Source organism: Eschscholzia californica, unplaced genomic scaffold (genome assembly GCF_041429995.1).
Source record: "Eschscholzia californica isolate CP2 unplaced genomic scaffold, dmEscCali1.0.p SCAF_6, whole genome shotgun sequence".
In the NCBI taxonomy this organism is placed as follows: domain Eukaryota; kingdom Viridiplantae; phylum Streptophyta; class Magnoliopsida; order Ranunculales; family Papaveraceae; genus Eschscholzia; species Eschscholzia californica.
Window position 1 is genome coordinate 40,215,098 of NW_028238483.1, and position 16,117 is coordinate 40,231,214.

The following is a 16,117-nucleotide window of genomic DNA, read 5'->3' on the forward strand; positions in this document are numbered from 1 at the left end:
CGCCTTTGACCCAAAAAAAACTTCATATAACTTGACATTTTATTTAATGTTATTATCGTACGGATGGTTATAGGAATATTTCACTCGTTTTCAAAGATTCGAAGTTTACTAGCTTATACTAATAAAAGAGAAGACTTTGAGAAAAGGAACCATCCATATTGCTTCTCACATCAAGTTAGTTGGGAACTCGTTTGACCATTCTCACCACTTCAATGTACTCACTCATAGACATGATTTTATTTAAAGCAATTTGCTTTACTTCTAAATTTTTATTTTTCTTAATGTATTCGACCCACAATGCCTTGATATTGTGGATCATACTCATAAGGATATGATACAATCAAGTAATGTCTTAATCGAAATAAAATACACGCGTAACTAAGACAAGACTAGGGCACTTTATTGCTCTTAATCGCGTTACAAGCATCTACATGCCGGAGTCTCTGTAATAAAACATGACTTGACTATGTACATTTATCCCTAAAAAAAAATTAGGTTTTGATGAAACTATGTATCTAACTACCACAAAAGTAAACATAAGATAGAACTATGTGATTCTTCGACATAACTCAGTCATAGAACAATTGATACTATTATATTTATAAAATTTAGGTACAATTAAAATATAATGCAACGTGGTAAGTCACCTATTTGATTTTAGAGGATGAAAGATTCCATCACATCATTTGAAGAGAAAAAAAGAGCTCAATCCCATCTATCTATTAACATTGTAAATGCGAATTTGGACAAAAAATAAAAATAAATTGTAAATGCCAAGCCTAGAATATTTCTTGTTTGACCAACACATGCCACCACCAGTAACGTTTCAAGCTAACAAGGGATGATTGAAGTGTTTGAATGGTCATAGTCAAGGGGTTCCGGATGTTTGACAATTTTGTTTATTGACTTATACCAGTGACTTTGACCAAAGGAGAATGGATTGGGAAGTTAAAAGAGGGTCTTTAGTTGGTTGGTCACGTACCTTTCAACAAATAAAAAAGGTGGTTGGTTACATACAATCCATTTTGCTCCGAGTGAAAAGAACTTTTGTCTAGGGAGCCCCGAATGGACAATGTTTTTCTTAGATGAATGTTTAGAACACATAATCGGACCTGTAATCAATAACTAATGCCCACCAATAACTAAAATTGTTTTTAGTTTTGCAGTCGAAGTGCAAGTCAAATAGACATCTGTAAGAAAGATCTTCGAGCGTATTACAAATTAGGTTACTTGTTGAGTTTAAACTTCTACTTCCAACGTCAAAATTCATTTCTAAATTTTCCTTAAAAGATAATAGAAGTATCATATGGTCCCAATTTTCATACTTGTACATCTAAACCATTTACGAAGGTTTTTCTTTTCTTATCTTTTTTGTTGAAGCCTCGTACTATTTATAAATCTCTGCATAGCACAACAAAGACCAAAAATTACATGGTAGAGCGAGAACGGATCTTCCTCTGTGCAAGTAACTTGTAAATGCTCCAATCCAATCCAGTCGGACCCAATTCGACCCAACCCTCATATCTATCTAGGCATTATCTTGAGAGTTTACCTCTATTGACCATAATTTTATACTACTAGTAGTTGAATCAAATAAACTCCATTGAAGTTTGAGAATACAAAAGAGAAGAAAGTCCACCCAAACTCCATTCAAACGTCTCCCTCTCCCCAGTCCCCACCCACGCGGAGTCCACTCATTCATTCATTCCCCAATACACATTTCTGTCTCAACACAAGAGAAAATTCAGACTTGTTGAGAAGACGACAACTTTTTTCCAACCCTTTTTAGTTCTCCTCTCTTTCAGTGTTTTTCTTCAATACCCATTTCTCAATTTTGTATTTTAGAGTGAGAAAATTATTACTAGTACTGAAATATGATGTCTGGAGAAACAGGTTCAGTTGTGGTGGGTGATAATAATATCAGAGGAGTTCTTACTAATGATGGTCGTTATATTCAGTATAATGTTTATGGAAACCTATTTGAAGTTTCTTCCAAGTATGTTCCACCGATTCGACCTGTGGGTCGAGGAGCTTATGGTATTGTTTGGTAAGATTTTTCTTCTGTTTTTAGGGTTCATTTTTAGTGTATCTTTCTTTTATTGTAGTAAATTTTTTTCCTTTTGGGTAATCTTGTAGAGTTACTGGTTTCTTTGGTTTGTCAAGGGTTCTATTGATTGAGCTCATGTTTTGATGAATTTCTCATTCAATCAGGGCTTTAGGTAATTTTTTAGGTCATGTAGAGGAGTTCTGATGTTATTAATTACTAGGGTTTTTCTTGTTACACTTTTAGAATGTTAGTTGTTCCTCTTCCTTCTACTTCAATTGTTTTTTAGCTGTTATTTTGAGGTAATTGCTAAGATTTAAGTTTGATCTTTTGTGATTCTTTGAGTTCATTTGGAGAAGTTTTTATTGTTTTGAGGTAGGGTTATTTGAGCTCTCTTAAGCATTTTCAGCTGCTCTCAAAGTAGAGGGACAAGTTTTTTTTTTTTTTTTTTTCGAATTGGGTTGACAACAAAGAAAAAATGAAAAGAGAAGAAAAACTCATATTTAGAAATTATAAGTTTTTATTTGGATAATCTTTTAACTTTGTATTTATTTGTTGTATCAATGACTTCATTTTTGAGTTTCTATATGTCGCCTTTAGCTGGGATTTGGGCATTTATTTTTGTATTTTTTCAGGGTGTGTGTTGGATTTTGACTTAATTGAGATCATATTATCATTTTCTACCGGAAATGAAGAATTATTGATTGGTCAATATTGTAATTGATTTAGGCATCACTCGGAGTCTTCGACCCACTAGGCTAGTAGTACATGGTAGAAAGTTTTTTCCTTTGCAAGGGCTTACCCTAAACCGCCTTGGGCTTCTCCGCCTAACCAGTTAGGCGCCAGACTTGCTCAACATTCCTTGGCAAGATCTAAAAAAATGTGTGATTTTGTTAACCATTTTTAAGAGGTCTAGTGGGTTTAAGTGCTCTCACATGAAACTTTCGCTCACATCATAAAAGTTGGGATGTGTAGGTAAATTTCTGGTTTGATTTGATTATTTCAATTAGGAAAAGGATTTACAAAGTAGATAGAAAAGAGGAAATACATGTACTATTAGTATAGGCTGGCTGGCCCCATTGAGAGGATTTTGGTGATTTAGAAGGTTTATTTGAGTTCTTGTTGTTAATGTATTTGTTGAACCTCTTCGGATGTTTCAGCTTACACTTTAATATCATCTAAATCTTCAGTTCCTTCAAGAACGAGGCTGGTCTTGTCTTGATTATAATGAATAAACCTCACCATTAAATTACTTTTGTGCTATCTACTGCCGACAGCATATCTTGATAGGAATGTTTTCCATACTCTAAGACTAAAAATTTGTCTTGGAAAAACATCTTGAAGACACTCTCGCATTTTCTTGCTTTTGTCTTTGTAAGGTTTTCTTCATCTAGAGCTTATAGTATCACAACTTTTACTTTAAGTCGTCTTTTTTTTTATTTGTGGGGAAATAAGACTAAGATACATTTGTCATCTCGTTTATCTAGTATGTCTTCCATTTTTCCTGAAACAAAAATGAAGAGTACTACTAACTTTTTTTTTCTCCAGTGCTGCTATGAATTCAGATACAAAAGAAGAAGTTGCAATTAAGAAGATAGGAAATGCATTTGACAATAGGATAGATGCAAAAAGGACATTGCGAGAAATTAAGCTTCTGCGTCACATGGATCACGAAAATGTAAGTCTCTTACTGCCATAGCTTTTAAATGCCTTCCCTTTAAGCACCCAATGATTAAAAAAACTTCTATAATGTCTTTCAGTTCTTTGTCCTTTACTCCATTCGGTAAACTTTCAAATCCTTTATTATATTTTGACATACTTATTGTTCTTTACTACATTCTTGATGTAAGAATGTATTAATGTCTTTGTTTGGGATATTTCCTCCCTTCTTCTCTTCTCCATATTCGATAGTCCTCTTCTTCATATTCGATAGTAGCTCCCGACGATGGGCTTATATGGTTAGGCGTCTCAACTTGCCACATAATTCACATGCATTATAAAATTTTTCCCACTTTATATGTATGCACCTTTACCTAAAATACTTTCTCTCGAGCAATATAAGTATACCTTGCCCTCTTAAACACACTGCATTTTAGTATTGTCTTGTTAGTTGCCATCAAGGATTTTCCTTGCTTTTCTCTGTTGGGTTTCTTTTTCTGGTGAAGTTACTTGGCATGACTGAATATTTATTTCCTGTCACAGGTTATTGCCATCAAGGACATAATACGGCCTCCACAGAAGGAAAACTTCAATGATGTATACATTGTTTACGAGCTAATGGATACTGATCTTCATCAGATTATACGCTCCAACCAGCCATTAACAGATGACCATTGTCAGGTTTGACAATACCGTTTTTTTCTCTTGGGTATCTTTAAGGGATATATGAAATATTCCATTATGTAGTTATTGTTTGTTATAATTGTTTTTCAAATCATATTGCACGTTATTGACTCACTTTTGTTTCAACGGTGGCTGCTGCAGTATTTTCTCTATCAGTTGCTACGTGGACTTAGATACGTGCACTCTGCAAATGTCTTGCATCGTGATCTTAAGCCGAGCAATTTATTTCTAAATGCTAATTGCGACCTTAAACTTGGCGATTTTGGGTTGGCGAGGACGACTTCTGAAACTGATTTTATGACTGAGTATGTTGTTACTCGCTGGTATAGGGCACCAGAGTTGCTCCTTAATTGTTCAGAGTATACTGCAGCAATTGATATTTGGTCTGTGGGTTGCATACTTGGTGAAATCATGACCCGAGAACCCCTTTTTCCAGGCAAAGATTATGTTCATCAGTTGAGACTGATCACCGAGGTATTCCTTTGAAGTTCTCTTGTGTTCAATCACTACCACTTATCTTCCACCTCTTTGTTTTTCCTATTCAGAATCTCAAACATTTTAGGTTACTGACTTGCATAACTTTGCTTCTTTTCTGCATCTTTGCTTCAAATTGAGTTTGTACTTGCTTATACTTTACTACTGGTCTCATGACTGACTACAAAGGCTCGTAGTTTTGATGCCTGAAAACAGTATTTGGGTGCTAATAGTGTTATTCGAATATTTACACCTTTCACTTCTGAAAAGAACCAATTGCTTGCATAAGCGAATACGTTTTTAAGAAATTGCTCGGCTCGAGGTTATATAATCATACTAGATTGTAGATGAACAAAGTTATACCTCTATGTTGTCGATAATAATAGGAGCAGAGATTTTATGTTTTTAGTATTTGAGAATGACAGAGTTTTGCTTTTTCCGGTGACAAAGCTACTAGGTTCACCAGATGATTCCAGTCTTGGGTTCCTACGAAGTGATAATGCACGGAGATATGTTAGACAACTCCCACAATATCCAAAACAACCTTTCTCTGTTAGATTCTCAGACAAATCTCTTGGGGCAGTCGATTTGCTAGAGAAAATGCTCGTCTTTGATCCAAGCAAGCGTATTACGGGTATCACATCATATTCATAAATATGTTTTTTCTTTAAATCAAATTCCTCTGTTAATTTTTCATATATATAAATCTCGAAATGAATGCAGTTGAAGAGGCCCTTTGCCACCCTTACCTAAAATCTCTTCACGACATCAACGATGAACCTGTTTGTGCAAAGCCTTTCAATTTTGATTTCGAGCAACCCTCTTTCACCGAAGAAAACATCAAGGAGCTAATCTGGAGGGAATCCGTGAAGTTCAACCCAGACCCAACTCATTGAAGAGAGAGAAGCGGGTTAATATGTAATGTATGCAGTGGAGAGGTACGGAATTACCTGCTCGGAGATGCAATAAATTAAAATGGCACTATGATGTTATAGAGTGATTAGAGAGGTTGTTAGTGATACTGTTAGCAGAACTCCTTCGAATCTCGTTGTGCAGGTCTTTTCTTGCCATTGCATATCGAGGATTCATTCAGAGCTCTGGAACTTTGGTTCAGACATTATGTAAAGGTGTATGTTGGTCTCATGTTTTTCGTTTTCCAAGTAAACTATGTGACTTTTGGTTGGATATAGTTTTTGTGTTATACTTATTTCTTATGACATTAGTTTAAAGCAAGTTATGTGTGTTGAAGTATTTTCAGTTTTAGTGTTAAATTTCTTATGATGATTTCTTTCTCACGAGAAATACTTGATTTCCACACCCAAACGTTTTTTGCATAACAAATGGAGCCTTGAATAATCCGCGCGTCCATAGTACCTTAACTAGGGATATAGCAAGCTGTAAACTTGTCATACAGAATTTAACAATGCCATCCATTACCAAACCAAACCAAATTTATTCTTATTTTTTTGTGCATAAATCAGCAGGCTTTAAGGGACCTGAACCCAACTACAAGTAATCAAGAAAGGGCAAGAAAGTCGAAAGTCAAATACAAGAAGTCGCAGCCCTAAGGCATACAAACAAACAAAACAACAAAGAGAAAACACTAAACAGCCAAGCTCAAACGGCTACAACTTAATCTCACTCTCTGTCTCACAATGCCTTGCTGCTCCTCTCGAACATTTCATGCCGAAGGTTACCAAATTTATTCTTTTGCAAAACTCTGTCCTTTTCCACCATGATAAACATTAATGGATGAAATGAATGTTCTATATCTTGCTTTACTAATCAATTATATCACATGGAACTCCTCCAAAACAGGTGAATGCCCAACCATATAATATTCCAAATAAAATACAGTATATTTTTGAAACTAAAAGATACGGTTAGTGGAGATTTGGGTATTTTTTTAGTGATAAAAATTAAGAATTCTACTCATACAGTATTGTTTAGAAAAAATGGTAAAGATATAATAGGTTCGTTGCTCTATCTCTCTTAATCTTGTATCTACGTTGAATACTGGATGGAGATTATTTTTCTTGCTTCCTTTAAAATGGCATCCCAAAATAACATACCATGGTTATTTATTCATCTTTCCCAACACATCAAATGAGTCGTCTTCCCTTATTTTCTTCTAAAATAATGAGCTTGTCGTCCGATATTTTCTTCTAGTAGTTAGAAGTTTTTTTTCTTTGGAAATCTTACTCAAAGTTGAAACGAGTAGTCAGATATAACATTTTCTGACCACGTACTTGACCATCAACTACTTCTTATATGGGAGATACTTTTGATATAAATGTTTACAAGGATTCATTCGCGAATGACATCCCAAAACAATAAGATAAATTAAAATTTCAATTATGTCAAGCCAACTCATTATTATTTGTCAAAAAGAAAATGTGAATGACCAAATTTCTAAGACCTTAATATAGCGCGCCGACACTTTGTAAGTTCTAAATATATAATTTATACAGTATTGGGGTGGGAATCAGACAGGACTCGGACGCAACCAGGCATAATTTAGTATAATTTAAAAAAATATGAGGGTTCAAAAGATCATATAATAGGATTGTTGTGGATAAAGAACTAACCTGCCCAATCTTCAATTTGTCCCCTCCCCTTAGAATACCTATTCTCTCTCTCTCCCCACTTGCTTTTCCTCCAAAATTTCCCCTTATAAATACACCTCCTTTTTCTATCTACTCACACAAAAGCCCATATTTGGAAAACAAGTAATAAAGTAATCCCTACTTTTCTTCTTCTTCTTTCCATTATTTCTCTTCATTTTCTTCAAATCCATGAAAAATACTGAAAACCCTTTTCTGCATTTCTTCTAATTTTTCTTATGAATCTGGAACAGGTGAGAGAGAGAAGAATGAGAAGATCAATTCTAATACTACTTGGGTTACTGATTAGTATTATTTTCAGTGGAATTGTTGAATGTAGTAGTAGTAGAAAAGAGAGAATAATGGAGGAATTTGATTACTCAGCCATTAATTGTAGAAAACACACAGCTATTTTGACTGATTTTGGTGGAGTTGGTGATGGTCAAACTTCAAATACTAAAGCTTTTCAATCAGCCATTGATTCTCTTACAAAGTTTCAATCTGACGGTGGATCTCAGCTCTTTGTTCCTCCTGGAAAATGGTTGACTGGGAGTTTTAATCTCATCAGTCATTTCACTCTTTACCTTCACAAAGATGCTGTTATTCTTGCTTCTCAGGTTTGCTCTCCTTATAACTATTACGTTTTTTTTGTTAAAAAAACGTTATCTGGTAACTTTTTATCCGATTTTCCGTTATATAGAGTCCATTATGACAAAATTTTTGACTCGATGAGTCACACTGGTAAAAGAATGATTGCAGATCATGGGTGCAAAACACAGTTTGGGCCCATGATGTAGGGGTGCAAAAACAGACCGAAAACCTGCTACCTAGCCAGGCCATGGGCGCTAAAATGACCAGTTTGGCCCACCCAATCCCGAGAAAGGCGAGATATAACAGAAACCCTACCTAAAGTCAAATTTTCTTTTTGAAGTTAGGCATTTCAAGAAAAAATGAAACAGAAAATAATTTATCCATATAATTTTAAAATATTTAATAAGAATAAAAGCAGATGATAATTGATCTTGCTAAGTAGAAATATATTTTTTTAAATTTGTTATTCATTTTCCGTTGGAACTTCAGGATGTAAACAACTGGCCAATGATCGAGCCTCTGCCTTCATATGGTAGAAGTAAAGACATGGGCGGTCTACGTTATAAAAGTCTCATTTTCGGAACAAATCTCACCGATGTTATAATTACGGGTACACTTGTTTCTTTTTTATATTTAATTACATATTTCTTTGTTACATTATTTTATGTAGATATTTATAATTGACTAGTAAAATATAAATGCAGGAAATAATGGGACAATTAATGGGCAAGGCGCTTTATGGTGGGAAAAACTAAAAAGTAATAGTGAGCTTAAATCGACGAGGCCACGATTGATAGAAATAATTTACTCGAATCAGATTCAGATATCAAATCTTATACTAACTAATTCTCCTTCATGGCATGTTCATCCTGTTTATAGCAGGTACTTTAACATCAATCCCCTTGTATATGGTTTTATAGGCAACTTCATGAATAATCCACTTCAGTTGTATGTTGTCGGGTGATCTCATATTTGATTTATATGCAGCAATGTTGTTGTACAAGGGCTTACGATCCTCGCCCCTCCAACATCTCCAAACACGGACGGCGTAAACCCAGGTTCCGCTCGAATAAAATATTCTTCACTCGTGAGTCATGTTTATACTTCGTTATTAACTTTTGATATTTATTTTGTAATGAAGATTCTTGCACAAATGTACGCATCCAAGATTGTTACATTGTATCAGGAGACGATTGTGTCTCTGTAAAAAGTGGTTGGGATGAGTACGGAATCAAATTTGGAATGCCTAGCAAACACATAATTATTCGAAGACTCACTTGCACATCTCCAAACAATGCCGTTCTTACTCTAGGCAGTGAAATGTCTGGTGGGATACAAGATGTCCGAGTCGAAGACATTGTAGCAATCTCAACTGAATCAGGAGTTCGGATCAAAACAACAGTTGGACGAGGAGGATATGTTAAAGATATTTTTCTTAGAAGAATGAGTATTAGAAACATGAGATGGGTTTTTATTATAACAGGGAATTACAATACCCATCCCGACGATAAATATGACCATAATGCCCTTCCACTGATAAACGGAGTAAGTTTTAGCGACATAGTTGCTACTAATGTAAGAATGGCAGGTAAATTGGAGGGTATGGTCGGAAATCCGTTTACAGGAATATGTATATCGAATGTTACAATGAGTTTGGGACCAAAAGCGCTGACAAACGACATGTGGGAATGCAGTGATGTGAAAGGGTTGACGAAAGGTGTGACTCCTAAACCATGCAATATGTTATCAGAGCAAGGTGCGAACTGTCCGTTCCCTGAGGATATCTTACCAATCGATAGAATTACACTGAAGAAGTGTTCGATCCAGAAGAGAAACTAAGCATCTATGCAGTGAAACACTTGATGTATCTATGTTCCTAGATTGTGAATGTAGAAATTTACGAACCTATTGTTGGATTACCAACTGTGAAGATGAAAGTCAGTGTTGTTGTTCATCTGCTCACTATTGAAGAAGAATGAACACTTAGATGTATGAATGTTGCTCTGATTAATAAAACTGGATCAAAATAAGTTGGTTGGCATTTAAGCCTTCACAACTCAAAACTGAGGTTTGTTTTAATGGGGTCTGACTCCTGAGTCGTCGGTCTGAGTTAGTTTTCCGACTATTTCATTTTTCTATTCATTTTGACCCGTGTTTATGTCTAAGCAGATCAATTTTAGGCTCAATCCAGCCCTGACTTGTTTTAAATCTGAATTCAAAGATAAATTATGTCCTCTTGTCGAACATTTCATCGAAAGTCTCATTGGATGTGGATCAATCAGATAGATGAATATCATGATTCACTCAGATGAGTTAGATTTAGCTGAAACCAACAAAAACACATGATAAACTGCATATAAACTCAGATCAGAACATGTCATTTAACACAAGTATGTTCTTACTTCTTAGACAGAACTTTGACTAAGCATATAAACTGCATATATAATAAAGTACACAGGATCATAAAATTGTAAATGAAACTAGAGTGAATTTCATATTAGGTACTTAGTTTTGGTAGAACACATCTTAAGTTCAATCGTATCAATTGGTAAGATATCAGTAGGAAATTCACAATCGGTAACTTGTTCCGGTAACGTATCACACGGTTTAGGACTTACACCGCTTGTTAAACCTTCGATATCAGTACAAGTCCATGGAACTTTCTTAGCTTTAGCTGCCATACCAATAGTAACATTCGATATACAAATTCCTTTAAACGGATCCCCGGCTATACCTTCCAACCGGGCAGCCATAGTTACGTTATTAGCAATCATATCGCTATAGTTAATCCCTTCAATGATAGGAAGGGCATTTTTGTCATATTTATTGTCGGGGTGAGACCCATAATTTCCTGTCATCCAAAAAGCCCATTTCATGGTTTGCATTGTCATTCTCCTTACGTAAATGTCCTTAACGAATCCACCACGACCGATAGCAGTTTTGATCCTAATTCCTGATTCAGAATGGATAGCTAAAATGTCTTCTGCTCTAACATCTTGAATTCCACCCGACATTTCACTTCCTAATGCAATTACTGCGCTATCGGGAGAAATGCAAGTGAGTCTTCTTATTATCAAGTGTTTAGTTGGCATCGCAAACGAGATCCCATACTCATCCCAACCACTTTTTACGGCAACACAATCGTCACCAGAGACAATATAACAATCCTCAATTCGGACGTTCGTGCAAGAGTCTTAAAGAACAAAAAGGACCCCAGGAAAGAAAAGAAACTACAAAGATTAGATAACAAGTATATGTAAGTTAAAGTAGTAGCTATGATGTTAGGGTGGAAATGAACCTGGGTTTATTCCGTCAGTGTTTGGAGATATTGGAACAATCGGAGCGAGTATTGTGAGCCCTTGTATAAGAACATTGCTGCAAAAACGTTGATTTCATATAAACGATATACAGGGTAAGAATGACTTACATGTTGACAATGAGAAACTATGAAAGTAAGATTGGAGAAACCCGAACCTGCTATAAATGGGATGAACGTTCCACGATGGAGAATCTATCAAAGTAAGGTTTGATATCTGAACCTGATCTGAGTACATTATCTCGATTAAGTAAGGCCTTGTGTATTTCAGCTTCTTACTTTTGTATTTTCGCCACCATGAAGCGCCCTGGCCATTTATTGTTCCATTGGCACCTTCATAGCCAAAAATACACATATAAGCAAAGCCACTAGAGTAAAATCCTTCACTAATGGAGTGTCTAAACAAATAATACAAGGGAAAAACGTCATTTCATCTAACTAAAACAAATCTAACATGTAAAATTTATTTCCTATTGACACGTAGCACGAGGACTAGATTGACGTAAGTTTTTTCGATCGGATAAGAGTTAAATTTCACAAAAACAAGTGCCGATTAGCTGTTATATACGCGCATACCTGTAATAATAATGTCAGTGAGGTTTGTTCCGAAAATCAGACTTATATATCGCCCTCCAACAGCATCTCTTCCTCTTCCATATGATGGCAATGGATCAATCACTTGCCATTCACTCACTGTCTGAATCAATCAGGCAGAATTTACATAACATTATGATCAAACTTTACATGTATATTACCTTAAAACCGACGTAATTACAATCGGAAACTGATTACAATTAACGTTGAAACATAAGTACCTAAACTACAATGATTCTAAACCAACTTGAGTTTATTACTCAATGTTGCTACTTGATAATGCATTCAAACACCAACCAAACACTCCTTTTTTTTTAACTTAAAAGCAAGAACTTTGACAAATTTCTATTAGACCTTCCTTATCAAACTAAACATGATTTTCATAAAGTTTGTTTCTTTCTTACACGTCTAAATGACTAAAATTGAATAGGGAAATTTGCTGTGTGGACTCCTTCCGTATAATTGACTTGCTGTTTGGACTCCCTTTTTCCAGTGATGCACTTTGGACTTTCTTTCGACGGTAATACGAAAAGGGGTCCAAACAGCAAGTCAGTTATTTGAAATTACTTATTTGAATGATATGAAATGACTTACTCAAATATAATAACGGAAAAAAAAAACTCCGACAATAAAAACGGTTAAATAAATGGTAAGAGTTCAATGAAAAACAAACCTGAGAAGCAAGAATAACAGCATCTTTATGAAGGTAAAGAGTAAAATGACTACTGGTAAGATTAAAACTACCAGTCAACCATCTACCAGGAGGAACAAAGAGCATAGATCCACCGTCAGATTGAAACTGGCTAAGATGATCAATGGCTGATTGAAAAGCTTTAGTATTTGAAGTTTGACCATCACCAACTCCACCAAAATCAGTCAAAGAAGCTGTATATTCTCTACAATTAATGGCTGAGTAATCAAAATCTTCTTCCATTATCATCATCTCTTTTCTGCTTCTACTAGTAGTACATTCAATTCCTCTGCCAACAATACTACAGAGTAGTAACCCAACTAGTACAAGAATTGATTTTCTCATTGTCATCTCTTTCATCACCTGTCCAACAATTCACAAGTTAGAGATAGAAATGGGTTTTTTTTTACAAGGAATGAGGTTCATTTATGAAGTAATTAGAAGAAAGTATGGATGAGAAAAAGTACTTGAAATGCTTGAACCAACCAACCCCTTACCAAAACCTTTTTATTTTGGTGAAAGAGAAGTTAAATATTGAAGGAAAAGGAATGTATTTTTGTGTATAAAGCTAGAGTCATAATAATAAGAGAAAAAGTAGTATGAAACAAAAAAGGGGAGTTTACTTGAGTTTTTCTGCATAATTCCATTGCTATAAGGAAGGAATTTGGAGTTGTTTTTGTGACATTTGTTGCAGGAAAAAAGTAGACTTATTTATAGGATTTGCCATTATAATTCTCATAGCTAGGAGGACTCTGAAGTTTTGAGGAGTAAAGTTCTGGGGTCCTATATTCTGTTTTTTCTTGATTTGATCTAGTGAGTGTTTGGCCAATGGGTCATGTCAATTATCTCTTACTTGTACATTATAACTAATTGGTGTTCTTTAATTATATTCATTGTAATTTGAAATTACTTAAGTAACTAAAGAGGAGTCGTGTATATTTGTATATGAGATACACAATAGAAACGTCATTTGATATGACTCTAACTATAGCAGGTGCCTTTCCAAAAAAAAAAACTATAGCTGGTGATCTCGATTAGTATTCGTCTGATATCATGTCATACGAGGAAGATCAATTTGGTGATTGGATGAGCTTTTGTCGTCACACGATTTAGATAATATGAATATTCATTGGAAGATGCTCGAGTTGTATTTGTCTATCTTTTGTCGTCACAAAAGATTTACATGGTTCGATTGAGAGACTTATCGTAAGTTAAGAGTTTGAGTCGGAAATCTCATTCCACTAGAGTCAAAAACTAAATACAACCTATATTTTGTTTTGGTTATTACCAATTTGGAATTTTGTTGGTTAGGGTACCCCATAACTTTTGACTTTACAAGTGTAATGTTATCTCGTGAAGCTTTACCAATTTTTGGTTTCTTTTGCCCTAACCCGTCCACTCAACAACCCATTCACGGGTGTTGCTTCTCAGTGGGGGTCCAATTATGTACTCACAAGATGTATATTACAATAATAAAGTTGAGGCAGCACCATTTGAATAGGCCAAACCCTGACACTCAAGAAATCTGTTGGACAAGCATATTCACACCTCCCGAACTGCTGCTGAATCCATGGGTAGGCAAGAGTCAACCTGGCGAACTGAAACATCTTAGTAGCTAGAGGAAAAGACCGAATGATCAACCCTGCAATCAGTTGTTAGAATCAATAGGTGTTCAAATTGTTCATTTGACCCAAAATTTTATTCCTGTGTAATGGAGGGTGAACTTTTGGCCAAATATTCCATCGTATGTAGCTTCTATCCTAACGATTTCGGATTATACAACAATTGTGAGAAGTCCCATGTGTAATTCGTGGGCCTGCAACATTTTCGTCAGGAGGCCTTTAGCCCCTGCCATCGTACATTTATATTAATACCGTAACTAGTATAGATATATTATTCAAGACTAGTGCTCCACCATATTGCAAGAAATTTAAAAAGGAGTCCAATTTAGTGGGGCAAAGCCCAAATGGGTGGGGTTGGTGAAGGGATATCCTTAGAGTGCACTACACATTCACCACCGCCCCCACTATGTGTTTGGGTCACGGATGACCATTGCTTCAGTACAAGCGTGGTGTTAGGGCATAGTGGAGACTGGGGCACACCATTATCTTCTTCTTCTTCTTCGGACTTTGGTCTTTCGACCATATACTTTGAGTGATGAAAAAATGCAATAGTGATGAGAAAATGGAATTATTTTCGAGTTCTTTTCGACTTTTACTATGCCAGGAAAATGTAATTACCAGTTTAGTTTGGCTAACACTCTAACAACAGCACAACGATAAGATAATCGTATGTAGGATTGTAGATGAGTGCTTGAAGATATGTGGTTAGAGTCTTAGAGATAACCAATAAATTAAATTATATGTTTAAAACTTACAAAAAAAAGAATCATAATCAAGACATTCCTATAGATAGATGTTAGAAAAAGAAACTGAAAAGTTGAGGGATTTAGTGGTTAGAGAGAGAATTATAACTATACTTTCCTACACATTTTTAGTATGCATACTAAAAAATGGATCTGGCCAGTGCGGCACACCGCCACCACGCGGTCACAATTGTAGGTCGGTAATAATGATTTACTTTGGTCGATGTTTTGTGAAAAACAAGAAAGTTTTTCGGGGTACAAGATTTCATAGGGTGGATCATTTTGATTTTTTTCCCAAATACCTCCTTCTTTTTATGTCGTGCCAGAGTTCTTTTTCTTCTCATTTTCATCTATTTTCTCTCTTCTCCCCTCTCTGTCTTTTCTTTTCCCTCTTTAAGTTCTGACTAAAGAAAGAGTCCCTTCGTCTCGATATGGACTCTAGGTCGACGAAGCATTCTAGACGAAGCTTCGTCTGGTTTTTCAGGCGAGGGTTCCAGTCTTCCAGAAATGGAGCTATCTCCTTCACCAACATAGATGAGGATTCCAGCGAATTTGTGTACATTTTAAGACTAGTACCTCTGAAATGTGGCTAGACCCCTATGTTTATGAAGGTTTTTCCAATAATATCCAATCTCCTCATTGTGTAAAGAAAACGTCCACCACCCTTTCTTGTAATGGATAGACACCTATCTTTAAGCTCATAAAATTGTGAGATGGAATGTTTCTTCTTTTTGGAAAAGAACTTCATTAATAATAAAGAGGTAATGGGTTACATAATGAAGTTAGGACAACAGATTAGTCAACCAACCTAAACAGACTTGGGGAGGTTATGAGAATAACAAAGAAATTACGGGGGCAAAGCTGAAGCAGCGACAACTGTAAAGACTTTCCATGATAGGGGCGCCGGTTGTTCATTCGCTTCCAAGATGAGGGCCCTTATCCGCCACGGGACGCAATCTCCGCCCTCCCTTGCCGCATCTATGACCGTTCGAGAATCGCCTATAAATAGGGCTTTATGAAACCCTAGATCCTTAACCATTCGAACAACCAACAGTAAGGCCTGTGTCAACAGTAGGTAGCCCAAGTGGTTCCAAGG

At 35.7% G+C, this 16,117-nt stretch overlaps 3 protein-coding genes across 6 annotated transcripts; 2 read left to right on the forward strand and 1 right to left on the reverse strand.

The window, feature by feature from the left end:
* Window positions 1–1,373: 1,373 nt before the first annotated feature.
* LOC147534817 (mitogen-activated protein kinase homolog MMK2) lies at window positions 1,374–6,094 on the forward strand. Its single transcript, XM_086645285.1, has 6 exons — window positions 1,374–2,047; window positions 3,593–3,722; window positions 4,247–4,384; window positions 4,529–4,861; window positions 5,312–5,495; window positions 5,585–6,094. The coding sequence occupies exons 1-6, from the start codon at window positions 1,875–1,877 to the stop codon at window positions 5,755–5,757; spliced, it is 1,131 nt and encodes a 376-aa protein (XP_086501411.1). The 5' UTR covers window positions 1,374–1,874; the 3' UTR covers window positions 5,758–6,094.
* A 1,352-nt stretch (window positions 6,095–7,446) lies between these two features.
* Window positions 7,447–10,118, forward strand: LOC147534818 (putative polygalacturonase). 3 transcript variants are annotated; one of them, XM_086645283.1, is made up of 6 exons: window positions 7,447–7,598; window positions 7,719–8,081; window positions 8,545–8,665; window positions 8,760–8,937; window positions 9,043–9,113; window positions 9,197–10,118. In XM_086645283.1, the coding sequence occupies exons 2-6, from the start codon at window positions 7,734–7,736 to the stop codon at window positions 9,892–9,894; spliced, it is 1,416 nt and encodes a 471-aa protein (XP_086501409.1). In that variant the 5' UTR covers window positions 7,447–7,598; window positions 7,719–7,733; the 3' UTR covers window positions 9,895–10,118. The 3 variants fall into 3 exon arrangements, with proteins under 3 accessions (XP_086501409.1, XP_086501410.1, XP_086501408.1); XM_086645284.1 differs by having other exon boundaries at window positions 7,454–7,590; XM_086645282.1 differs by lacking the exon at window positions 7,447–7,598 and having other exon boundaries at window positions 7,612–8,081.
* A 261-nt stretch (window positions 10,119–10,379) lies between these two features.
* On the reverse strand, window positions 10,380–13,882 carry LOC147534819 (putative polygalacturonase). 2 transcript variants are annotated; one of them, XM_086645280.1, is made up of 6 exons: window positions 13,280–13,882; window positions 12,639–13,019; window positions 11,948–12,068; window positions 11,530–11,704; window positions 11,354–11,430; window positions 10,380–11,248 (listed from the first exon to the last, which is right to left on the reverse strand). In XM_086645280.1, exons 1-6 carry the CDS (start codon window positions 13,301–13,303, stop codon window positions 10,548–10,550), a joined length of 1,479 nt encoding a protein of 492 aa, XP_086501406.1. In that variant the 5' UTR covers window positions 13,304–13,882; the 3' UTR covers window positions 10,380–10,547. The 2 variants fall into 2 exon arrangements, with proteins under 2 accessions (XP_086501406.1, XP_086501407.1); XM_086645281.1 differs by having other exon boundaries at window positions 13,124–13,441.
* Window positions 13,883–16,117: the final 2,235 nt, after the last annotated feature.